General features: G+C 40.5%; 1 protein-coding gene across 1 annotated transcript in view; it reads right to left on the bottom strand.

Annotated features, from left to right (window-relative positions):
- Nucleotides 1-1,987: 1,987 nt before the first annotated feature.
- LOC113897433 (histone-arginine methyltransferase CARM1-like) overlaps nucleotides 1,988-26,347 on the bottom strand; it is a 264,464-nt gene continuing 240,104 nt past the window's right edge. Inside the window, 5 exon segments of the mRNA XM_027550201.1 lie at nucleotides 1,988-2,081; nucleotides 21,155-21,292; nucleotides 23,349-23,373; nucleotides 23,376-23,393; nucleotides 23,396-23,436. Coding sequence (XP_027406002.1) covers nucleotides 1,988-2,081; nucleotides 21,155-21,292; nucleotides 23,349-23,373; nucleotides 23,376-23,393; nucleotides 23,396-23,436 — 316 coding nt within the window.

The raw sequence follows: 26,347 nt of genomic DNA, 5'->3' as shown, positions 1-26,347 counted from the left end.
TTGCCAAAACAAAAAATCTTTCGTCAGAAAGGTCTATTGTGCCCTAAGAATGGGTAGAACAAAAAGCAAATGGAGAGAAAGTTATTTTGAAGCTACATTACCTATCATTCCTCCACGTAATGCCATTCATTTTAATTCTCCTCAGTATTCACATACAACACACACACATACACACCCTTGGGCTGCTTCTCATTGATGCAGGGAAGCAGAAGGAAATGATCACTTTGGAACATTCAACCGAGCATCTACTACGTACCAAGTACTCGTCCAAGAGTCTCACTTAGCCCACACCTCCACTGAGGATGCTGAGGCCTAGACAGCAGGAAGTGGACGGTAAAGAAATAGAATCAAGCTCTGGAATTTCCAGGGGAGTCACATTTTTAAGCACAACATTGGCTTAATTAAATACATGAGTCAGACTTGCTGCTGAGTTGGGGAAAAGGGGAACAGGTATGGCACCACCGCTGGCTCCGCAGTCTGTCTGTCTGACAGGGCCGGGGCCATCTTCAGCATCACCAGACCTGTGACAAACTCTCACGTTGACCTTGTGGCCACTGTGTCTATGTCATCCTGCAAAGCAGGGGCTGGTCAAGGCTCAGGTCTTCTCCGTACGGTTTTCTGGTTCAGATTTTGTTCTTGTGTGATGAAGTGTAAGTGGGACTCAGGGTTACCAGTTGACATGGTTCTTGTATTCAAAAGGGTAGGTTTTTCTAAAACCCTACAAAAATTCATTTTTTTCCCCAAAACCCAAATGATTATGTTTGGAATGAACTACAAGTCAACATCTATTTACTCACAGAGAGAACTGGTGAGCAGAGAACAGGAAGAAAAGAAAGTGGCATTTATTGAGCACCAATTATGTGAATTATTAAGTATCTGGACATGTTATAGAAATCTTTGCAATTGTCCAGTGAAGTATGTTGTTTATCCCATTTTACAGATGAGAAAACTGAGGCCTAGGAACATTTAATAGTACAAGTAAGTAGTCAATCTGTTCTCTCTTGAGGCTAAAACCTACACCCTTTGCTTTACATGGCAGGACTATGCAAGGGGATGGGAGTGAGGATTTCTCCCTTCTCATGGAATTAGAGATAGACCTCTATCCCTAGTTGGCAATAGGTTTCAAAGAGTCATACCACGTGTGACAGCCTGTTCACAATGTACACAGTTATAGCCTCACCTGTTTTATTTCCTTCCCTGCTTCAAGGTCAACATCTCATTTTCCCAGCGTTGCCAAAGAGTTCTTGGTTTGGTTTCTTGAGTTTCCTCTTCTCTTCAAGTTTTTCAATATTATACAGACATGATGCTCTGAATTAAAGCCTTGGAAAGACATTAAAATATGGGGGGGAAGTCACTTTCTAGCCAGTAGCTTTATTTGTGTGCTTGACTTCATGTATGGATTTTTAATTCACTCATATTGAATAGGTACAAAGATGTGGAGTTTTTCCAGAAGCATTTGTTGTATCCAACTCATTGTGGCAAGTTCTTCATATCAGACAAAATCTGCATAGCTCAAAGAGAGTTATGCCCTGACTCACATGATCTCAAAAAACATTCCAAAAATGGACCTTAAGTGGACTCATGTTTTAGGTGTTTTGGAATCACTGCTACATAAAATCATCCCATAGTGAATGAAGGTCAAAGGAGATTAAACTCTACATTTTGCATATGGGAAAACCAATGCCAGAAGGAAAGTGACTTTGCCTGAGGTTACACAGCTCATTATAGCTCAGCTAGAAGGAGAATTCACTTTGTAGGACTCTCCTGCACTCTCTGTTTTGAGATCGGATTACTATATATTGAATTCTGTTTAATGGAACATAAAACACTCAACTACATATCAGAATACAAGTCTCCTTAGAGAGGGAAGGATAGATGCTTTTTCTCCTCTTAGGGAAGACAGATTATTCTAAAGCTCTTTACCTTGTCATATGGGCAATTGAGATTCACACCTATATACATAGGTGTGAAATAGATGAGGGATTTCTTACCTAAAGAAAGGATTCTTTAAATTGAGGGTGTTCCCAGACCTGAAGCCTGTCTGGTTTACCAGCACCATGATCTGAATGTCACAGCTCTGTCTGCAAGGCAGGAAAAAAAACACATCATCTCACAAGGCTGGTGTCAGCCAGTCACATACATTAAGGGCATCTTCTACACATGCCTACTTCATGAAGGTTTTAAGAGTATGGGCTGGACATCTTATATGTGTCTACATCTGTTTAAACTTCCCTGGTGTCTCAGATGGTAAAGAATATGCCTGCAATGCAGGAGTCGAGTGTTTAATCCTGGGGTTGGTAAGATCCCCTTGAAAAGAGAATGGCTACCAACTCCAGTATTTTTGCCTGGAGAATTCCATGGACAAAGGTGCCTGGTAGGCTACAGTCCATGGGGTTGCAAAGAGTCAGACATGACTGAGTGACTAACACTTTTTGTTTTCAACATTAGTAGAGGCAACTGAAGGCTTGTTTGCTTGCAAATTGTTTGTTACAAAAGTTTGATACCTGTAATTTCTTGGTTTAAATATTGGAAATGTAATGGTGTTTCTGGTTGGTTAAAGTGATTTGTTTTTTTTTTTTTTTTTTAAAGCTTTACCAATATCAATGGCAGAAATGGCTTTACATAACAGAGACTCTTTATGGGTCACCACTGACGTACCAAAACAATCCTAATCATGTAAGAATTGGCTAAGCTAGTATCTCAAACGGACAAAAAGCAGCTAACAAATATGACTGATTTAATTTAAGATACCCCAGATGAAGGCTTAAGTAATTACAAGAAATGGCTAATAATAGCAAGTAGTATGCTATACCCTTAAGGACTAATCTGAAGGGGTGTGATTTGGGGATTTTAATTATTCATTCTTAAGAATATATGTATTTCTTTTGGTTATAAAAGTGTCACATATTCGCTGTAGAAAAATAAAGAAACGTTGAAATAAAATAAAATAATCCATAATATTATTAGACAGATTCTTTCAACTAACATTGTATAATATTTCCCTTCTGTGTATTTTTCACTCTATGTATTTATAAATGTAAATTTTTAGTAAAATGGTGCTTAAGTATTCCTTCATCTCTCTTTATTTAATGTTAGCAGTTATTCTATAATTCTTAACAATGAACTTTTCAATGGTATAATGTGGGTATAGCACAATTTAGCAATTCTTCATTATTAAATATTTATGCTTTTAAAATAACATATTATTACTTATGGTAACAAATATCTGGTTTTATGACAGAAATTCTGCTGTAAAAGACATTCTTATAATACATCTTTATGTGCTATCAAGGATTATAGTTTTTGGAATAAATTCTTAGAGGCAGACTCACCAGGCTAAAGCATATAAGGCATATTTAAGGTTCCCAATACCTGCTGCTAAAATGTCTTCCAGAAAGTGCACCAAATTACTTCTTCACCTACAAAGTATAAAAGTGCTAATTTCATTATACCTTTCCCAATCTTTAATATTTAAATGTTTGGGATTAGAATATTATTATCTGAATTTGAATTTCCTTCATAACTAGGCTTCCTTTTTAAATTCCACAAGTTAGCAAGGGACATACTTCCCTCCTACCAATAGTGGCCTGGGTAGGTTTAAATCCAACATCAAATTCTGTGAAACCAGCAACTCAAGGTCTAGCTTTTATTGAGGACAAACAAGAGGAAGATATATTCCAAATGGTTCCAAATTGGGCAAGGAGTACGTCAAGGATGTATACCGTCACCCTGCTTATTTAAATTATATGCAGAGTACATCATGCAAAATGCTGGCCTGGATGAGCACAAGCTGGAATCAAGATTGCCGGGAGAAATAACAATAACCTTAGACACACAGATGATACCACCCTTATGGCAAAAACTGAAGAACTAAAGAGCTCCAGATGAAAGTGAAAGAGGAGAGTGAAAAGTTGGCTTAAAACTCAACATTAAAAAAACTAAGATCATGACATCCAGTCCCATCACTTCATGGCAAATAGATGGGAAAACAATGGAAACAGTGACAGACTTTATTTTCTTGGGCTCCAAAATCACTGCAGATGGTGACTGCAGCCATGAAATTAAAAGACGCTTGCTCCCTGAAAGCAAAGCTATGACCCTGGAAGCAAAGCTATGACCCTGGAAGCAAAGCTATGACCCTTGCTCCCTGGAAGCAAAGCTATGACCAATCTAGTCAGCTTATTAAAAAGCAGAGATATTTAAAAAAAAATAAAAAAAATAAAAAGCAGAGATATTACTTTACCGACAAAGGTCTGTCTAGTCAAAGCTATGGCTTTTCCAGTAGTCATGAATGGATGTGAGAGTTGGACCATAAAGAAAGTTGAGCACCAAAGAATAGATGCTTTTGAACTGTGGTGTTGGAGAAGACTCTTAAGAGTCCTTTGGCCTGTACGGAGATCAAAACAGTCAATCCTAGAGGAAATCAGTCCTGAATATTCATTGGAAGGACTGATGCTAAACTGAAACTCCAATGCTTTGGCCACCTGATATGAAGAACTAACTCTTTGGAAAAGACCCTGATGCCAGGAAAGATTGTAGGCAGGAGTAGAAGGGGATGACAGAGGATGAAATGGTTGGATGGAACACCAACTTGATGGAAATGAGTTTGAGCAAGCTCCGGGAGTTGGTGATGGACAGGGAGGCCTGGCATGCTGCAGTCCATGGGGTTGCAAAGAGTCAGACACTACTGAGCAACTGAACTGAACTGATAGCTAGAGATTAAAAAAAAGAAATAAGTAATGTCCTTTGAGGGCTTCAAGGGGGCTCAGTAGTAAAGAATCCACTTCCTGGCTATAGTCCATGAAATGGTAAGAGAGTCAGACACGACTTAGGGACTCAATAACAATAACAATGTCCTTTCCTATTTCAACTCATGTAACTGACTTGGAATTCTTTTTGTTTTAAAATGTTTCTTCCTGACACTCACATCCTGCAGTGCACTTCATTTATGATACTTGAGGGCAGATTTGAAGAGAACCAGACACTGAGACAGTGAGTTCTTTAGGAACAAGGTTTATAAAGCAATCAATAATGTATTATTTTCCAAGACTGCATCTACAGGATCTTAAATAACTATTCAGTGTTTTGAATCAGTTATTTGCCAATGTACATTAAAAGAAAATGCAAAAAAAAAAATAAAAATAAAAAAAGAAAAGAAAATGCAACCTAATTCCTTGCCAGAGTTACTCATTTAAAATCTTATGTGGGGGAGGAGCTAAGATGGCGGAGGAGTAGGACGGGGAGAACACTTTCTCCCCCACAAATTCATCAAAAGAACATTTAAACGCCAAGTAAATTGCACAAAACAACTTCTGAATGCCAGCAGAGGACATCAGGCACCCAGAAAAGCAACCCAAGTCTTCGAAAGGAGGTAGGAAAAAATATAAAAGACAAAAAAATAGACAAAAGAGGGAGGGACAGAGTTCCGTCCTGGGAAGGGAGTCTTAAAAAGAGAGAAGTTTCCAAACACCAGGAAACCTTCTCACTGCCGAATCTAGCCAAGCCTTGGAAGCACAGAGGGCAACATAACAGGGAGGAAAAATAAATAAACAATTAAAACCCGCCGATTGCGAGCCCTACAGTAACTCCCCCAGCGGAGAAGCAGTGCAGACGCCTGCACACGCCACTAGCAGGTGGGGGCTGGGCAGGGAGGCGCAGCGCGGGCTGCATCGCTTAGAGTAAGGATCTAACCTGAATACCCCCAGCGCTATCTGAGCGAAATAATTTGGGCTAGCAAACCAGACTGTGGGATATCTACCACGTGAAAAGCCAGCCGTAACCTAAGACACTGCCAGGCCCGCGCACGGAACAAAGGACTGAACAGAGATAGCTGGTTGCAGACCTTCCCCCTCCGGTGACAGGCAGCCAGAGCCGGAAGAGGGCAATCGCAGCCCCAGAGAGACATTATCTATAAAACTGTAAGCAGGCTTCTTTGCTAACTAAAACTTCTTGGGGGTCTGGATGGTCAACATCTGCCTGAGAAGGTGTGCCGGTTGTACACCCAGATAACCGAGCGGTGGGGAGGTGATAAATCGCAGCAATCGCGCTTGCCAAACACTTCATCACCTGAGCTGCTCGGACCTGGGAAGGGCACAAAACGCAGGCCCAACCGAGTCTGCGCCTCTGAGGACTACCCGAGTGCCGGAACCTGAGCGGCTTGGACCTGGGAGGTGCATGCAACCCAGGGCCGGCCTCGGATGGTTCTCAGTGGAGCAACCTAGAGCCTGAGCAGTGTGGGCAGGGAGGCTACATGCGCTGTGAGCAGGGGCAGACCCAGTGTGGCTGAGGCACTGCGAGCACACGCCAGTGTTATTTGTTTGCACTGTCCCTCCCTCCCCACAGGGCAACTGAACAAGTGAGCCTAAAAAAAAAAATTGTCCACCACCGTCCCCTTTGTGTCAGGGTGGAAACCAGACACTGAAGAGACCAGCAAACAGAAGAAGCTATAACAGAGGGAACCGCCTTGGAAGCTACAGGCAATAGATTAAAACCCTGTGGTTAGTACCGAATACATAGGAAGGGGCCTATAGATCTTGAGAAATATAAGTTGGACCAAGGAACTAGCCGAAAATGAACTGACCCCACAATACTCACAACAAAACCAGAGAAAGTCCTAGATATATTTTTACTATTTTTACGATCATTCTTTCTTTTTTTTTTTAATTTTTAAACAATTTTTAAGTCCTCTATTATTCCTTTAATTTTCACTTTTATAACCTACTATTACTTTGCAAAAAAAAAAAAAGACCCTTTTTTTTTTAAAGCAAACTTCATATATATATATTTTTATAATTTTTGTGACCTTGTTTTTCTTTTTTTTCTTTTCTTCTTTTCTTTAACATTGTATTTTTGAAATTCCAATCTCTACTCTAGATTTTTAATTTCAGCTTTTTGGTATTTGTTATCAATTTTGTACCTATATATATTTTTTAAATAATTTTTGTGACTTTTTTTTTCTCTCTCTTTCTTCCTCTTCTTCTTTTATATAACATTCTATATCTGAAATTCCAAACTCTACTCTAGATTTTTAATTTATGCTTTTTGGTATTTGTTATCAATTTTGTACCTATATTTTCTTTATAATTTTTGCAACTTTGTTTTTTTTTTTCCTCTCTTTCTTTTTCTTCTTCTTTTTTTAACATTGTATTTTTGAAATTTCAAAATCTACTCTAAATTTTTAACTTTTGCTTTTTGGTATTTGTTATCAACTTTGTACCTATATTTTCTTTATAATTTTTGCGACTTTGTTTTTTTTTCACTCTCTTTCTTTTCCTTATTCTCTTCTTTAACATTGTATTTTTTAAAATCCAAACTCTACTCTAGATTTTTAATTTTTGCTTTTATGTATTTGTTACCAATTTTGTACCTTTAAGAACCCAATCTTCAGGACCCATTTTTCACTAGGGAGCAAGATTACTGGCTTGACTGCTCTCTCTCCCTTTGTACTCTCCTTTTTCTGCACCAGATCACCTGTGTCTCCTCCCTAACCCCTCTCTACTCCACCCAACTCTGTGAATTGTGTGTTCCAGACGGTGGAGAACTCTTAGGGAACTGATTACTGGCTGGATCTGTCTCCCTCCTTTTCATTCCCCCCTTTTATCCTCCTGGCCACCTCTGTCTCCTTCCTCCTTTTTCTCTTCTCTGTCTAACTCCGTGAACATCTCTGAGTCATCCAGTTGTGGAGTGCACATAAGGAAGTGATTACTGGCTAGCCCACTCTTTCCTCTATTGATTCCACCTCATCTCATTCGGGTCACCTCTAACTCCCTCCTCCCTCTTCTCTTCTCCATGTAACGCTGTGAAACTCTCTGGGTGACCCTCAAGGTGGAGAAACTTTTCATCTTTAAAGTAGATGTTTTATCAATGGTGCTATATAGAAGGAGAAGTTTTGAAACTACTGTAAAAATAAGACCGATAACTGGAAGCAGGAGGCTTAAGTCCAAACCCTGACTCCAGGGAACATTAATTGACAGGAGCTCATCAAACACCTCCATACCTACACTGAAACCAAGCACCACACAAGGGCCAACAAGTTCCAGGGCAAGACATACCAAGCAAATTCTCCAGCAACACAGGAACACAGCCCTGAGCTCCAAGATTCAGGCTGCCCAAAGTCACCCCAAAACCATAGACATCTCACAACTCATTACTGGACACTTCATTGCACTCCAGAGAGAAGAAATCCAGCTCCACCCACCAGAACACCGACACAAGCTTCCCTAACCAAGAAACCTTGACAAGGCACCTGTACAAACCCACACACAACAAGGAAACATCACAATAAAGAGAACTCCACGAACTGCCAGAAAGGACACCCCAAACTCAGCAATTTAAACAAGATGAAGAGACAGAGGAATACCCAGCAGATAAAGGAACAGGATAAATGCCCACCAAACCAAACATAAGAGGAAGAGATAGGGAATCTACCTGATAAAGAATTCCAAATAATGATAGTGAAATTGATCCAAAATCTTGAAATCAAAATGGAATCACAGATAAATAGCTTGGAGACAAAGATTGAGAAGATGCAAGAAAGGTTTAATAAGGACCTAGAAGAAATAAAAAAGAGTCAATATATAATGAATAATGCAATAAATGAATTCAAAAACACTCTGGAGGCAACAAATAGTAGAATAACAGAGGCAGAAGATAGGATTAGTGAACTAGAAGATAGAATGGTAGAAATAAATGAATCAGAAAGGAAAAAAGAAAAACGAATTAAAAGAAATGAGGACAATCTCAGAGACCTCCAGGACAATATTAAATGCTACAACATTTGAATCATAGGGGTCCCAGAAGAAGAAGACAAAAAGAAAGACCATGAGAAAATACTTGAGGAGATGATGGTTGAAAACTTCCCTAAAATGGGAAAGGAAATAGTCACTCAAGTCCAAGAAACCCAGTGAGTCCCAAACAGGATAAACCCAAGGCAAAACACCCCAAGACACATATTAATCAAATTAACAAAGATCAAACACAAAGAACAAATATTAAAAGCAGCAAGGGAAAAACAACAAATAACACACAAGGGAATTCCCATAAGGATAACAGCTGATCTTTCAATAGAAACTCTTCAAGCCAGGAGGGAATGGCAAGACATACTTAAAGTGATGAAAGAAAATAACCTACAGCGCAGATTATTGTACCCAGCAAAGATCTCATTCAAATATGAAGGAGAAATCAAAAGCTTTACAGACAAGCAAAAGCTGAGAGAATTCTGCACCACCAAACCAGCTCTCCAACAAATACTAAAGGCTATTCTTTAGACAGGAAACACAAAAACGGTGTATAAATTCGAACCCAAAACAATAAAGAAAATGGCAACGGGATCATACTTATCAATAATTACCTTAAACGTAAATGGGTTGAATGCCCCAACCAAAAGACAAAGACTGGCTGAATGGATACAAAAACAAGACCCCTGCACATGCTGTCTACAAGAGACCCACCTCAAAACAGGGGACACATACAGACTGAAAGTGAAGGGCTGGAAAAAGATTTTCCATGCAAATAGGGACCAAAAGAAAGCAGGAGTAGCAATACTCATATCAGATAAAATAGACTTTAAAACAAAGGCTGTGAAGAGACAAAGACGGTCACTACATAATGATCAAAAGATCAATCCAAGAAGAAGATATAACAATTATAAATATATATGCACCCAACACGGGAGCACTGCAATATGTAAGACAAATGCTAACAAGTATGAAAGGAGACATTAGCAATAACACAATAATAGTGGGAGACTTTAATACCCCACTCACACCTATGGATAGATCAACTAAACAGAAAATTAACAAGGAAACACAAACTTTAAACGATACAATAGACCAGTTAGACCTAATTGGTATTTATAGGACATTTCATCCCAAAACAATGAACTTCACCTTTTTCTCAAGCGCACATGGAACCTTCTCCAGGATAGATCACATCCTGAGCCATAAATCTAGCCTTGGTAAATTCAAAAAAATAGAAATCATTCCAAGCATCTTTTCTGACCACAAGGCAGTAAGATTAGATCTCAATTACAGGAGAAAAACTATTAAAAATTCCAACATATGGAGGCTGAACAACACGCTGCTGAATAACCAACAAATCACAGAAGAAATCAAAAAAGAAATAAAAATTTGCATAGAAATGAATGAAAATGAAAACACAACAACCCAAAACCTGTGGGACACTGTAAAAGCAGTCCTAAGGGGAAAGTTCATAGCAATACAGGCATACCTCAAGAAACAAGAAAAAAGTCAAATAAATAACCTAACTCTACACCTAAAGCAACTAGAAAAGGAAGAAATGAAGAACCCCAGGGTTAGTAGAACGAAAGAAATCTTAAAAATTAGGGCAGAAATAAATGCAAAAGAAACAAAAGAGACCATAGCAAAAATCAACAAAGCCAAAAGCTGGTTCTTTGAAAGGATAAATAAAATTGACAAACGATTAGCCAGACTCATCAAGAAACAAAGGGAGAAAATTCAAATCAATAAAATTAGAAATGAAAATGGAGAGATCACAACAGACAACACAGAAATACAAAGGATCATAAGAGACTACTATCAACAATTATATGCCAATAAAATGGACAACGTGGAAGAAATGGACAAATTCGTAGAAAAGTGCAACTTCCCAAAACTGGACCACGAAGAAATAGAAAATCTTAACAGACCCATCACAAGCATGGAAATTGAAACTGTAATCAGAAATCTTCCAGCAAACAAAAGCCCAGGTCCAGACGGCTTCACAGCTGAATTCTACCAAAAAATTAGAGAAGAGCTAACACCTATCCTGCTCAAACTCTTCCAGAAAATTGCAGAGGAAGGTAAACTTCCAAACTCATTCTATGAGGCCACCATCACCCTAATACCAAAACCTGACAAAGATGCTACAAAAAAAGAAAACTACAGGCCAATATCACTGATGAACATAGATGCAAAAATTCTTAACAAAATTCTAGCAATCAGAATCCAACAACACATTAAAAAGATCATACACCATGACCAAGTGGGCTTTATCCCAGGGATGCAAGGAGTCTTCAATATCTGCAAATCAATCAATGTTATACACCACATTAACAAATTGAAAAACAAAAACCATATGATTATCTCAATAGATGCAGAGAAAGCCTTTGACAAAATTCAACATCCATTTATGATAAGAACTCTCCAGAAAGCAGGGATAGAAGGAACATACCTCAACATAATAAAAGCTATATATGACAAACCCACAGCAAACATTATCCTCAATGGTGAAAAATTGAAAACATTTCCCCTGAAGTCAGGAACAAGACAAGGGTGCCCACTTTCACCATTACTATTCAACATAGTTTTGGAAGTTGTGGCCACAGCAGTCAGAGCAGAAAAAGAAATAAAAGGAATCCAAACTGGAAAAGAAGAAGTAAAACTCTCACTGTTTGCAGATGACATGATTCTCTACATAGAAAACCCTAAAGACTCCACCAGAAAATTACTAGAACTAATCAATGATTATAGTAAAGTTGCAGGATATAAAATCAACACACAGAAATCCCTTGCATTCCTATACACTAATAATGAGAAAACAGAAAGAGAAATTGAGGAAATAATTCCATTCACCATTGCAATGGAAAGAATAAAATACTTAGGAATATATCTACCTAAAGAAACTAAAGACCTACATATAGAAAACTATAAAACACTGGTGAAAGAAATCAAAGAGGACACTAATAGATGGAGAAATATACCATGTTCATGGATTGGAAGAATCAATATAGTGAAAATGAGTATACTACCCAAAGCAATTTATAGATTCAATGCAATCCCTATCAAGCTACCAACGGTATTCTTCACAGAACTAGAACAAATGATTTTACAATTTGTATGAAAATACAAAAAACCTCGAATAGCCAAAGCAATCTTGAGAAAGAAGAATGGAACTGGAGGAATCAACCTACCTGACTTCAGGCTCTACTACAAAGCCACAGTCATCAAGACAGTATGGTACTGGCACAAAGACAGAAATATAGATCAATGGAACAAAATAGAAAGCCCAGAGATAAATCCACACACATATGGACACCTTATCTTTGACAAAGGAGGCAAGAATATACAATGGATTAAAGACAATCTCTTTAACAAGTGGTGCTGGGAAATCTGGTCAACCACTTGTAAAAGAATGAAACTAGAGCACTTTCTAACACCATACACAAAAATAAACTCAAAATGGATTAAAGATCTAAACGTAAGACCAGAAACTGTAAAACTCCTAGAGGAGAACACAGGCAAAACACTCTCCGACATACATCACAGCAGGATCCTCTATGACCCACCTCCCAGAATATTGGAAATAAAAGCAAAATAAACAAATGGGACCTAATTAAACTTAAAAGCTTCTGCACAACAAAGGAAACTATAAGCAAGGTGAAAAGACAGCTTTCAGAATGGGAGAAAATAATAGCAAATGAAGCAACTGACAAACAACTAATCTCAAAAATATACAAGCAACTCCTACAGCTCAATTCCAGAAAAATAAATGACCCAATCAAAAAATGGGCCAAAGAACTAAATAGACATTTCTCCAAAGAAGACATACAGATGGCTAACAAACACATGAAAAGATGCTCAACATCACTCATTATCAGAGAAATGCAAATCAAAACCACTATGAGGTACCATTTCACGCCAGTCAGAATGGCTGCGATCCAAAAGTCTACAAGCAATAAATGCTGGAGAGGGTGTGGAGAAAAGGGAACCCTCTTACACTGTTGGTGGGAATGCAAACTAGTACAGCCACTATGGAGAACAGTGTGGAGATTCCTTAAAAAACTGGAAATAAAACTGCCTTATGACCCAGCAATTCCACTGCTGGGCATACACACTGAGGAAACCAGAATTGAAAGAGACACGTGTACCCCAATGTTCACTGCAGCACTGTTTATAATAGCCAGGACATGGAAGCAACCTAGATGTCCATCAGCAGATGAATGTATAAGAAAGCAGTGGTACATATACACAATGGAGTATTACTTAGCCATTAAAAAGAATGCATTTGAATCAGTTCTAATGAGGTGGATGAAACTGGAGCCTATTATACAGAGTGAAGTAAGCCAGAAAGAAAAACACCAATACAGTATACTAACGCATATATATGGAATTTAGAAAGATGGTAACAATAACTCTGTATACGAGACAGCAAAATGATGTATAGAATAGTCTTTTGGACTCTGTGGGAGAGGGAGAGGGTGGGATGATTTGGGAGAAAGACATTGAAATTCGTATAATATCATATATGAAACGAGTCGCCAGTCCAGGTTTGATGCACGATACTGCGTGCTTGGGGCTGGTGCACTGGGATGACCCAGAGGGATGATATGGGGAGGGAGGAGGGAGGAGGGTTCAGGATGGGGAACACATGTATACCTGTGGTGGATTCATTTTGATATTTGGCAAAACCAATACAATATTGTAAAGTTTAAAAATAAAATAAAATTAAAAAATAAAAAGTAAATAAAATAAATAAAATCTTATGTGGTCAGGGAATTCCCTGGTGGACCAGGGGTTGTGCCTTCCAATGCAGCAGGGGGCATCAGTTCGATTCCTGGTCAGGGAGCTAGATCTCACATACCTTGAGGCCAAAAAAAAAAAAAACAAACCCAAAACATAAAACAGAAGTAATATTGTAACAAATTTAATAAAGACTTTAAAAATGGTCTATACCAAAAAATACCTTAAAAAATTTTTTTTAACTAAAAAAAAAAAAAAAAAACTTATAGGGCCAGAGGAGGTGACAAAGTGGTAACATACTTTAAGAACTAAATACAAAACGATTGTTTTATATATAAAGATTTCTTTTATAATATTCAAGAAGATTTTGGAAACCTGGGACTAACACAAGCAATCATGTTCTTCAGTTCAGTTCAGTTCAGTCACTCAGTCGTGTCCAACTCTTTGCAACCCCATGAATCGCAGCATGCCATGCCTCCCTGTCCATCACCAACTCCCGGAGTTCACTCAGACTCACGTCCATTGAGTCAGTGATGCCATCCAGCCATCTCATCCTCTGTAGTCCCCTTCTCCTCCTGCCCCCAATCCCTCCCAGCATCAGACTCTTTTCCAATGAGTCAACTCTTTGCATCAAGTAGCCAAAGTACTGGAGTTTTAGCTTTAGCATCATTCCTTCCAAAGAAATCCCAGGACTGATCTCCTTCAGAATGGACTGGTTGGATCTCCTTGCAGTCCAAGGGACTCTCAAGAGCCTTCTCCAACACCACACTTCAAAAGCATCAATTCTTCAGCACTCAGCCTTCTTCACAGTCCAACTCTCACATCCATACATGACCACTGGAAAAACCATAGCCTTGACTAGACGGACCTTTATTGGCAAAGTAATGTCTCTGCTTTTGAATATGCTATCTAGGTTGGTCATAACTTTCCTTCCAAGGAGTAAGCGTCTTTTAACTTCATGGCTGCAGTCACCATCTGCAGTGATTTTGGAGCCCCCCAAAAATAAAGTCTGCCACTGTTTCCACTGTTTCCCCATCTATTTCCCATGGAGTGATGGGACTGGATGCCATGATCTTTGTTTTCTGAATATTGAGCTTTAAGCCAACTTTTTCACTCTCCCCTTTCACTTTCATCAAGAGGCTTTTTAGTTCCTCTTCACTTTCTGCCATAAGGGTGGTGTCATCAGCATATCTGATGTTATTGATATTTCTCATGTTCTTACTGGAGAAATAATTCCTGGTCATTCATCTTAGAGAAAACAGAAGGTCCAGTAGTGGGATGGGTTCAGTGGTGACCATTAAGGAAGAATGGGATGGAGAACAGAAGAGGCAGGAAGCTTGGGGACCAAATGGCCCACGTCACCAAGGATTTACTGAGAGATAAAGGAAGGAATGAGAACCTCAGCAGATGTGAACTCTAGACCAGTGTTCTTCAAAGGGGTTGGACCGTGCCCCAGAAAGGACGTGGGATGGTACCTCATGGTGTGGAAGAAAATACTGAACTGTTATTTTCCATTTTTTCAGTTATTTGTTATAGTGGATTGAATTGTGTCCTACCAACATGTATACTCAAGTCCTAAAGCCCGGTATCTGTGCCTATGATTGTATCTGGATAGATCTTTGCACATATCATGAAGTTTACATGAAGTCATACTGGATTAAGGGAAAGTCGCTCAGTCGTGTCTGACTTTTTGTGACCCCATGGACTGTACAGTCCATGGAATTCTCCAGCCCAGAATACTAGAATGGGTATCCTTTCCCTTCTCCAGGGGATCTTCCCAACCCAAGGAATGAACCCAGGTCTCCCACACTGCAGGCAGATTCCTTACCAGCTGAGCCACAGGGGAAGCCCATACTGGATTAGGGTGAGCCCCAAATCCAATGAGCAGTGTCCTTACAGGAAGAGAGGACACATAGAGACACACCCTGGGATAAAAACCAACTGAAGATGGTGGCGAGACTGGAGTTACGCAGCTGCAAGGAAGACCAAGGATATTCAGGCACCATCAGAAGCTGAAAGACCCAAGTTTCTTCCTTGGAACCTTCAGAGGAAACATGGTCCTGCTGATGCCCTGATTGCACACTTCTAGCCTCTGGAATTGTTAGAGAATACATTTTTGTTGTTTTAAGCACCTGGTTGGTAGTAATTTGTTACAGCAGCCCTAGGAGACTAGTGCAGTTTAACACAAGTGGATTGAGTAGGTAAATGCTGGATTCTAATCACCAGCTTAGAGTTAAGATATCTGTTAGTTCACCTAAGTTCCTCAGGCTTGGCTAAGGGGGGTTGGTTAGCAAGACTGTGATTACATCTTAAAATATATGTTTTAAACATGTTTACTCAGCCATGAGACTGTTAGACAGCATCATAGACTCAATGGATGTAAATTTGAGCAAACTTGAGACAGTGGAAGACAGAGGAGCCTGGTGTGCTACATACAGTCCATGGGTTGGGCATGAATAATCGCAAAGAGTTGAACACAACTTAGCAACTGAACAATGGCAACAACCAGCCATATGATGGACACATGGGCTAGAGTTTGAATAATCTGAGTAAGGGTGCAGAACACGGAAATGTCACTTAAAGCTGACCAACACATATCATTATTTCACTGAACCTAAGCATGCACAAGTTTCCCCCTGTAATTCCTTCTGCTGCAGCTGTCCAAATACACAGGGAGTGAGAGGATTTGTCTTAGCTGGAGTCCAAGGTGGAGAAGCTTAATGCTAAGCACTTGAAGTTTCCAGAGCATTAATTCTCTGGTCAGCATGTCTTCCAGTTTTATAAACCAAAAAGCTCATCCAACTCTCTGGAAACCACCTTCTCTGGCAGCATACCTGGGTAGTACAGACCTTTGCTAGGGATCCAAACATTTAAAACTATGCTTTAAAACATTATGCACAGGATAAGCAGCTGAGCTGGTCCAACAATAAGCCATATTTATTTTTTCAATTCATGTTTTTAGTTTTATTTTTGTATGTCTTAGAAAATGCACACTATATGAATTTCTATATGTGCATATACACAGACATGTCTATGCATGTGTGTATATATAGTATATATACATATATACATCCATATAGACCTATATATATATCTATCTGGAGCATTTTGTTTTGTATTTTCTATTATTACTGTAGTACAGCCACACAATTAAAAGAGAAAGATTAATCTACGTGGAGCACACATAAAGAAAGTGATTTTACTCAAACGTGCACATATCCAATAACATTGGAGACCATTTCTGTGAACTTTAGGGATATAAATTTCATAAAGTTCATAAAAAAGAAATGTTCTCTTTTACTGTCCAGAGCAATAAAACAGAAGACAGCTCAAGAATGATAGGAGGCTGTCAGAAATAAAATGCTACCAGTACAATCAGAAATGCTGCTGGCAGGGAAGAAAAGGGCAGTCACTGTCACACTGGTGTGGTCGCACAGGGAGTTCTCCCAGGAGGTCAGAGTTTAAAAGAATATTTGACGATAAGGGAGGGGGAGATCCTCCCTGAGGCAGAATAAAAAGGTAGCCCCTTTCTGAAAAAATAGTGTGAAAACCTTGACATTAAGGAAGTGCTGAGGTTTGTAGAAAATACCAAGGAAAACAATTTTAAGACCAAAAAAAAAAAAAAAATCTGATGAGATATAGTAAGATTAAGAAAGTAAGTAGGAGAAGAGGAAATGGAACTGAGGTTTACTGTGGACACACTGTGTGCTAATTATTATACTGTTTTCTCCCTTTCTATCTGCAAAAGCCTAGTGAGACAATTACCATAAAGTCTACTTTATAGATGATGAGGTGAGGAAACTGGGGTGCTGCTACTGCTAAGTCGCTTCAGTCGTGTCCGACTCTGTGTGACCCCATAGATGGCAGCCCACCAGGCTCCCCCATCTCTGGGATTCTCCAGGCAAGAACACTAGAGTGGGTTGCCATTTCCTTTTCCAAGGGATCTTCCCGACCCAGGGATCGAACCCGGGTCTCCTGCATTGTAGGCAGATGCTTTACCCTCTGAGCCACCAGGGAAGCCCACAGGTAAGGCACAAATATAGCAAATATTTTGTTACAATTTTTCAAAACTGCAATGAAGCTCTTACCTCTGTGAAGGAAGTAATAATATTTATGAAGGAAGACCACGATGTAGAAATACAATAACTCAAGGAAGAGGAAGAGAAAGATCTCAATGTACCAATATGGAAATTATTTGAGATACATTGTTAAGTGAGAATATTAAGATGTAGAAAACAGGTATAGAATGTTACTGTTTACGTATAAAAGCAGAGGAAAAATATCCCTACAAATACAGTATTTTCTAACCGTATATCCAAAATGAAACTCTTAAGAGGTATGCAAGGAACAGTTAACAGTGTCTACACAGTGGAGGAGAGGAAGGAATGAATGGGGTGTGGCACTGGGATGAACACTTTTCACTGTAAGCTTTTTTATGCATTTTTATTGTGAACAGCATAACTGTATTATTAAAAATTGAATATCCCCTTAAGGAGATAGAAAGTTGTGATAACTGGAGATATAACACAGTTTTATAAAGAACAGTAACAAAAGCGAAAACATTAGTCACTTAGTCATGTCTGACTCCTTGCGATCCTATGGACTGGAGCCCTCCTGGCTCCTCTGTCCACGGGATTCTCTGGGCAAGAATACTGGAGTGAGTCGACATTTCCTTTTCCAGGGGATCTTCCTGATCCACAGATCGAACCTGGGTCTCCTGCACTGCAGGCAGATTGTTTACCGAATGAGCAACCAGGGAAACTCTAAAAGAACAGTAATAGCTAGCCCAGTTAGTTTCATTTCTCTTTTTGGCAGTGTTATTCGACTGGGCTATGAGTGTAAAACCAGAGGTTAAACTCAAGTGGATCCCATTCAATAAAGGCTGGTCCATACTTCCTCTGGCCTGGATGGAGGAACATAGGCAGGATATGACGACAGGTGGAGGGTTTTGAGCTACTTCAACATCAGATCCAAAGGGTATAGACAGGGCTATGCATATTTTGAAGGAACATTTACACTTTGGACCTCTTTCTGCTGAATAATTTTTAAATAAATATTTGCCTATTAAATTTGCAAATGATAAAAAATGGTAGGCATCCCTAATGTGCTACACAAAAGAATGTTTAAAAGTAAGTAAAAGAATCCACTGGCTCTAGTAAGGATCTACAGACAGCACGATGAATGCATGAGTGGAATAAACACAAAAACTTGAACTGAAGCTGACAAAAATCAGCTGTGTACCAGGAGAAGACTTAAACGTAGATTGTATAAAAATAGGCTTTTTGCTTTGAATTATCCAAACACTCAAGTAAAGTGGCCCTCAACCTACACTTTGATTATATTATTATAAGTATGGTACTCAAGACAGCAGTGGTCACTATTGCTTTGTACTCAGCACATATCAGAAGATGTATGCTGTCCTGTTATTTTAAAGGGGACATTGAAAACCTGGCTATTTCCAGAGAGGACTTAAAGTTTTAAACTAGTTCAAAATCACTCTTAAAGAGGGGAGGAGCTGAGCATGTTAGCCTGAGGACAGGGAGACTAGGAGAATATTTTCTAAGACTCTCCTAATACTTGAACAACGGCCACTTGGAGATTGGAACAGACCTATTTCTTTTGAATTCTGAAGCACAACTAAGATTAATGAGTTGAATATACAGGAAGTAGATACAGGATCCATATCAAGAGTGATTTTTTAATAATTAAGAGATGTCTAAAGTAGAAGAAAGTAGTGAATAGCCCATGACTATATGAAAAGTTACTTAACTTTATTAGTGATTAAGGGCTTCCCTGGTGGCTCAGATAGTAAAGAATGTGCCTGCAATGCAGGAGACCCAGGTTCGATCCCTGGGTCAGAAGACCCCGTGGAGAAGGAAATGGCAACCCACACCAGTATTCTTGCCTGGAGAATTCCATGGACAGAGAAGTCTGGTGTGCTACAGTCTATGGAGTCTCAAAGAGTTGGACACGACTGAGCTACTAACACTATTAGTGACTGCTACTGCTGCTGCTGCTAAGTCGCGTCAGTCGTGTCCGACTCTGTGTGACCCCATAGACGGCAGCCCACCAGGCTCCGCCGTCCCTGGGATTCTCCAGGCAAGAACACTGGAGTGGGTTGCCATTTCCTTCTCCAATGCATGAAAGAGAAAAGTGAAAGTGAAGTCGCTCAGTCGTGTCCGACTCCAAGCGACCCCATGGACTGCAGCCTACCAGGCTCCTCTGTCCACGGGATTTTCCAGGCAAGAGTCCTGGAGTGGGATGCCATTGCCTTCTCTAACACTATTAGTGACTAGAGAACTATAAATCAACTATAACCAGATGCAACTCTAAACACTTATTTTAGAGTCTATTAGATTTGTAAAAGCAGAGAGACTGGTAACATCCAGTCTTAGGAAAAATATGGAGAAAAGAGCCTGCTTATCTGTGGCTGGCATGAGTGTAAATTGGTGCTGCCACTGAAAAAGTTAGGATCTAGCAGACTGTAACATGTATGTACCCTCTGATCCAGCAATTCTATTTTTAAACATCTCACTTAGAAATATTCATGTCACTGTGCAAGTTCTATGTTCAAGTGTACTTAGTGTAAAACTTTTTGCAATGGTAAAAAAAAAAATAATTGGAAGCAATCTAAATGTCAGTGGATCAGGGATTTTTTTAAAAGACATGATGGTATATCCATGTCCTTGACTGTCATTCACCCACAAAAAGAACAAAGCATATCTATCTGTACAGATTCAGGACTTACTACTAAGAGAAAATGTTAGTTGTAGACTGTTAGTATAACCTTCATATAAAACAATAGCAACTCCACAATGATATTATTTGTTGGTCCAGGCACAGAAAATCACTTGAAAGAATATGGACCAAGCAAGCATATCTGAGGAATGGGGTTAGGGGTGGGTGTGTGGCTTGACCCTAGACACTTTTGAAGTTTTCAATTTATATGTGAGCATGTTTAGGTTTTGTAATGAAATAAAGACTTTAAAAATGGAAAAGCACAGGCCCAAGGAAGCGGGATATGGGGAGAGGTAGGAAGGGAAGAAAGTTGGGTGAAATGACCTCTGAATACCCTTAATATCCTGAGATATAATATTCAAGTGTCCTTGAACCACACTCCTCTAGGCCCTTCTCTACTAACTCACACAGGAGAAGCTCCCACAAGATGAAAGAAAACAGAGCATTCTAAAAATGAGCCAAGTTGAAGTAATCACAGCTGAGACCTCGTGTGTCCATGGGGAGCAGTGTCCTGCCTGACACACCGCATGTGCCCTTGTAGTACTCTCCCCGCTGCGGTACAGATGGACTTCGCGGCACTAAATTTGGGGATGTTTGGCCAGACAGATGCAAGTAAAGCCAGGAAGCTGTGGTGGGCTTTAGAGCATTGAGAGCTCAAGCTTTTGCCAGTGTCCCCACAAGTTGATGGGTTTCCTTCCTGGCTGTGCAGTCAGGAGTGGAACACTGCCTTTGACTTATCCTAAGCTCCCTTTCCTGGCTGTGATCAGTGCAAGGCGATGTGTGCCCTGCAGGCTTTGAAGCCGGGGGCACCTTTGCAAGCTCAGCCAGGCCTTGGTAAAGCCTGTTGGCCACTTCCAGTCCTGGGGTCTTGGGGGCCCACCGGCTTCCCACAGGCCCAGTAACCAGAGGTAGGATTGAGTCCATACTCTCTTGCTTACTGCTTATTGGTGACAAACAGCACTCTCCCTGAGAGGGTCTCTCCTTCCGTGGCCAAGAGAGGAGTCTGAAGAAGACACCGCACCTGATGCCAGTGAGTCAGAGGCTCAGTGGGGGCTGTTGACAGCCAAGCGGTTACCCTGTGGGGCAAGGAAAGAGTTAAAAGCCAATTAGGCTTCAGGCCCAGAACTGGGGACTAGTAGTTCACTGTTTGGAGAAGGAAATGGCAACCCACTCCAGTGTTCTTACCTGGAGAATCCCAGGGACAGGGGAGCCTGCTGGGCTGCCGTCTATGGGGTTGCACAGAGTCGGACACGACTGAAGCGACTTAGCAGCAGCAGCAGTTCACTGTTTATTGACTCATGGAACACTTTTAAAATAAGGATAGCTCAATTTATTGAGCAGTTACTATGTGCTGAGTATTGTCCCAGGACCATTAGGTATATTTTAGCCCATTAAATCTATACAGCAACCTTATGGAGTTAGGCCAGGCTTCAAATCCAGGGACTTGGTCACTCTATAAATCTATATGGCTGTATCAAAGTTCATTAGAAGCCCAATAATAACAAAGTTTGGGGAATTGACTTCTTGGAAAAGTCTGGCAGGGTGGAAAGTCTGGAGTGTGGCCTTTTATTGTCTGATGCCAACCCATTCAGGAGTCCTGATGGGCTTCTGGAAGCAAGAAAATCTACTGGGGCAGATGGCCTCTACTATCTTTCCAGCCCCAACGTGTGTGTCTGTGTGTGTCTATGCGTGTGTGCGTGTGTACGGGTGTCTGTGTGCCTATATGTGTGTGTGTGTATCTGTATGTGTGTGTGTGTGTCAGTGTGTCTATGTGTGTGTCTGTGTAAGTTGAAGGAGGACATCCTGCTGATACTCTGAACGGAGGTTACCTGTCCTGGGAATTGGCAGGGGTCGCAGGCTGGCAGGGAATCAGGCGCACACTCAGCACGGAATACATCCCTAGATAGGGGACATTCTGAATTGAAGATTTGGGGGGGAAAGTTTATATAGTCTAAATGCTAAGTAAAATGAACCACCTTTATATCAAAATACATACTCAGTTATATTATGAGGTAGAATGCAAATGTAGAAGCTTTTTAAAATAAAGCCTTTAACTTCAAAGAAATTTCCCCCATGAAGCAGGCCGCTGCAAGCTTATCTCCCTCACCCTTGCAGGAACAAATTCATTTACTTGGGATGTGAGTGTGGGGAAGTCTGAGAAATAGATGCACAGATTCCTTGAACACGCATGCTGTGTGGGATAGGAATCACTCACAGATAGTGTGCCTTCTCTCTGATTGTCAGTCCAGACAAGGCTTCTGGGGACCCCCCCTCCTGAGCCCCACAAGCCCCCTGAGCTGAATCACAGGCTCACAGGCACTGCTTTCTCAGCAGGTGCCATGGGGAGCCTGGATGCTTTCATAAGAAGTGGAGGAGGGTGTACTGTTAGTTTGCCTTCTGCCAGGTCACATGAGTCAGATCAACCCTCACTGCTGGTGGGACACATGGAGAAGTGTGGGGAGAGAGCAGAGACTGGGGGCTTGTGGAGTGGCACAGCCCTTAAGAGAACACCAAACACTGACAGTCAGCTTGTAGGTGGTCCTTCCCCTCCTCCCCCCGACAACTTTCAAGCCTTTCCAGTAGGAGAGAAAGGGGTGCACTGAGCGGGAAGTTACCAATGCTGCAATTAGCATTGTTAGCACCTGCCTACCTGATCATTAAAAAAGGATTCTAGATTGTGAAACCAAAAGCTGTAACCTACTTGGGGAAAATCCATTGAGATATTACTCAGACACAAGAGGTTCTACAACCAGGGATGACGGAAACGAAGACAGGGGCTTGCTCATCAACCCCCCCTTCCCCACCAACACTCATCTATTTTGGAAAAGAACAAGTTGGCTGACAAAGCACAGACCTTATCTCACCACTCCAAATCCCAACCCAACTGGCTTAAGAGATTTTATTACAGATTTTATTTTATCCAGAGTTGATATGGCTACCACAGAAAACTGTCTTGTCTTTATTTCACTCTAAAAACTAAAAATAACATTAACATCAGTGTTTATTTTCTGGAAACCTGGAGAAAACAAATACTACTGTTTGAACCTAGTTTTTTAAAGCATTAAAGTTAAGATGACAAATAGTAGAGGATAACGTGGAACAGCACAGATGAAGAAGGGGAATGATACCTACTGAGAGCCAACAAAGGCCATGTCAGCCAGAAGGCCAGGCCATGATGAGGCCAGACTGCACCATCTGAAACACACAGGGAATTCCTACTCTGCAAGGAAATAAAAAAGAGAAAGAACAAAGAAACACTTGGAATTATTTTTCTGTTGACAGACATACTGGATACATTTGTGAGATCGGTGGGAACATTCACAGAACATTTTCTTTCTCTCTGAAGCATTCTTGCTTTGGCAGCAAGACTCTCTCAGTGGGTGATTAATGCTTCGGTAAGGCTGCACATTTGAGAATGTTGCTTCTTGATGAAACTCTGCAAGGGCCAGCCCACTGTGCTGCAGTGATCCAGAACTCCACAGGGAGAGTACAGCATTCGGAATGGGGTTTGACTACTGAACAGGAGGATGACTCAGGACACAGGCGACAACCGTCCTTCCAGAAGCCAAATCGTGGGCTGTGGCACCTCCCCTAGGCAGCTGTTCAGAAGGGAAGGGCTATTCAGATGCTTAAAGGATGAAATGGACCACAAGGGTGAAGATGAAGCTCCGAAGGTCTCTGTCACAGTTCATTTCTTTTTCACGGAGGCAATATAACTTCTCACCATGCTACTGCAAAACTCGTGCAGAAGTGGCCGTGGCTGATGTCAAATGTAGAGTAAGTAGGAATAGAAAGAATGTTGAAAAAGACATAACAAAATATAGAAGCTGGACCTGTTTTAGCCATGGAGCTTTGGAAAGTCATTTAAATTCTCTGAGCCTCAGTTTCCTCTTTTGTTGCATGCTTGTGCTCAGTCACGTCTGACTCTTTGTGATGCCATGGACTATAGCACGAGCTCCTCTGTCCATGGGAATATCCCCGCAAGAATACTGGAGTGGGTTACCATTTCCTACCTCAGGGGATCTTCCCGACCCAAGGATCCAATCTGCATCTCCTGCATTGGCAGGCAGATTCTTTTACCATTAAGCTACCTGGAAAGCTCATTCTGAGCGCTGAAATCTCTCTTCCCTCTCAAGGTTCTTGTGTAGGTCAAGTGGGAAAAAATGTTTATGAAAGTGCTTTGTAAACTTGAAAGTATTTCACAATTAAAAGATGATATTATTGGTCCTTTGCTGGAGCTGTACTGCTCCAAGGAGACACATTTTAGTGAATGCTGTAGAGACTGACAAAGGAAAATCATATTTTTAGGATTATTTGTATTTATGGTACCACCAAAGGCCTAACTTCTTCCATTCTGCAGTAGTCAGAACATTTCTCGAGTTTTCCATATTTGTCACACTGAATTTATTGGTATTGCATTACAATTATTTCATCCCCTAAATGGACCATGAGCTTCTCAAGGAGAAACTTAAGTGACTTAATGTACCTTTGCAGGCACCAGTATAGTACCTGGCACAAAGAACTGCAATCAACATTCACTGAATCTGCACAAATGACATCTCAGAAAAGCCAACATAGATACACTTTTCAAAAAATACCCTAAGGAGGCAGACAAGAGGGGCAAATAAAGCCATGGAAGTCAATTTTGTCTGGATCTTGATAGTTATTGGACTTCTCTGGTGGCTCAGCAGTAAAGAATACACCTGCAATGCAGGAGATATGGGTTCAATCCCTGGGTCTGGCAGATCCCCTGGAGAAGGAAATGACAACCCATTCCAGTATTCTTGCCATGGACAGAGGAGCTTTGCGGCATACAGTCTATGGGGCGGCAAGAGTCGGCCATGACTTAGTGAGTGAGCACACACATGGTAGTTATTAGAGTTGTTCCCAAATGCCTATTCTCTTGCTCTGAGCACACAGTAGGACTGCATTCATCCACCCTCCTGTGCTCAGGTACTGACCTGTGATTTGCTTTGACCAATTAAATGTGAAGTGAGTGGTGTGACTCCCCAGCAGAAGCTTTACTGCTAGTACACGCTTTGCCATGCTCTCTTTCCTAGGTAATCAGTATTGTCCCTTGTTCCAGATAGGGGCTGCGGCACCAGCCTGATAGCTGGGGTGGGTGATGCTGCATGGGGCTAAAGCTGGTGCACAAAGAATAAACAGTGTGGGAGAGAAAGGTCCCCGTGTTATCATAAGCTGCTGAAGACTGGTTTTGTTACTGCAGCATGCTCTAGTCTGTCCTTACTGATACAGCGTCCTCTGTCCATCATGATCTCAAGACAGATGATGGTCTGAGTTAACTAGCTGTACCTTCTGAAGTCTGTTTGACTCATGCTTCCTCAGTCATCCTGGCAAATTATAACCTGGCCTTATATTTATTAATTTTAAATTAATTTTTAAATTAAATTTATTATCCAGAAGAAAAAAAAAAGGTCAATCTTCTCAGGCAGAAAAGGGTAAAATTCTAATGAAAGGTCATTCAAAGGGGATTTATATTACCATCTGAGAAATGAGTCTTCATTTCAGAGTCTCTTCAAGTAGAAAAAAGAGGACAAAAACTAACACTTACTGAGGGCCTTCTTGGAAAATGAGGCAGAGCCTGTAAAATTTTTAGAATGTTACCTAGTATGAAGTAAGCACTCAAAAAATTGTAGCTCCTCTTCCTGTCATTAGTGTGGATACTCGCCTGGGTGAACGTTTAAGAAGTCCAGACACTGGGCTTCTGAAAGGTTCAACCCTAGCTTCAACACACATATTAATTCTGTACATTTTACATAATTTTGTATATGCAACTTACTGTTCCATTCTGCTTGATATGTGTCATTAGTTAAGTGGGGACAAAAACAGTACCATCTGCATAGGGTTGCTGTGAGGATTAAATGAGTCATTATATATACATACAAAAATATATACACATACATATGTGTGTGTGTGTGTGTGTGTATGGCTCAGAACACTGTATATAAGCATAAGCTACTATTCAATGTTTCTCGTTCAATTCCTAAAGCAATCCTAAGGAGGAGGCATCGTTATCCTCATTTTTCAATAAATGAAACTAGTATTAACAGACCCTCCCTGTGGGTGACTCACACCTGAAGTCTCTCCCCTGTGTGAGCTGAGTCTCTGCC

Source organism: Bos indicus x Bos taurus, chromosome 8 (assembly GCF_003369695.1).
Source record: "Bos indicus x Bos taurus breed Angus x Brahman F1 hybrid chromosome 8, Bos_hybrid_MaternalHap_v2.0, whole genome shotgun sequence".
Taxonomy (NCBI): domain Eukaryota; kingdom Metazoa; phylum Chordata; class Mammalia; order Artiodactyla; family Bovidae; genus Bos; species Bos indicus x Bos taurus.
Note: the sequence above shows the minus strand (reverse complement) of the source record. Positions and strands in the feature narration are given on the sequence as shown.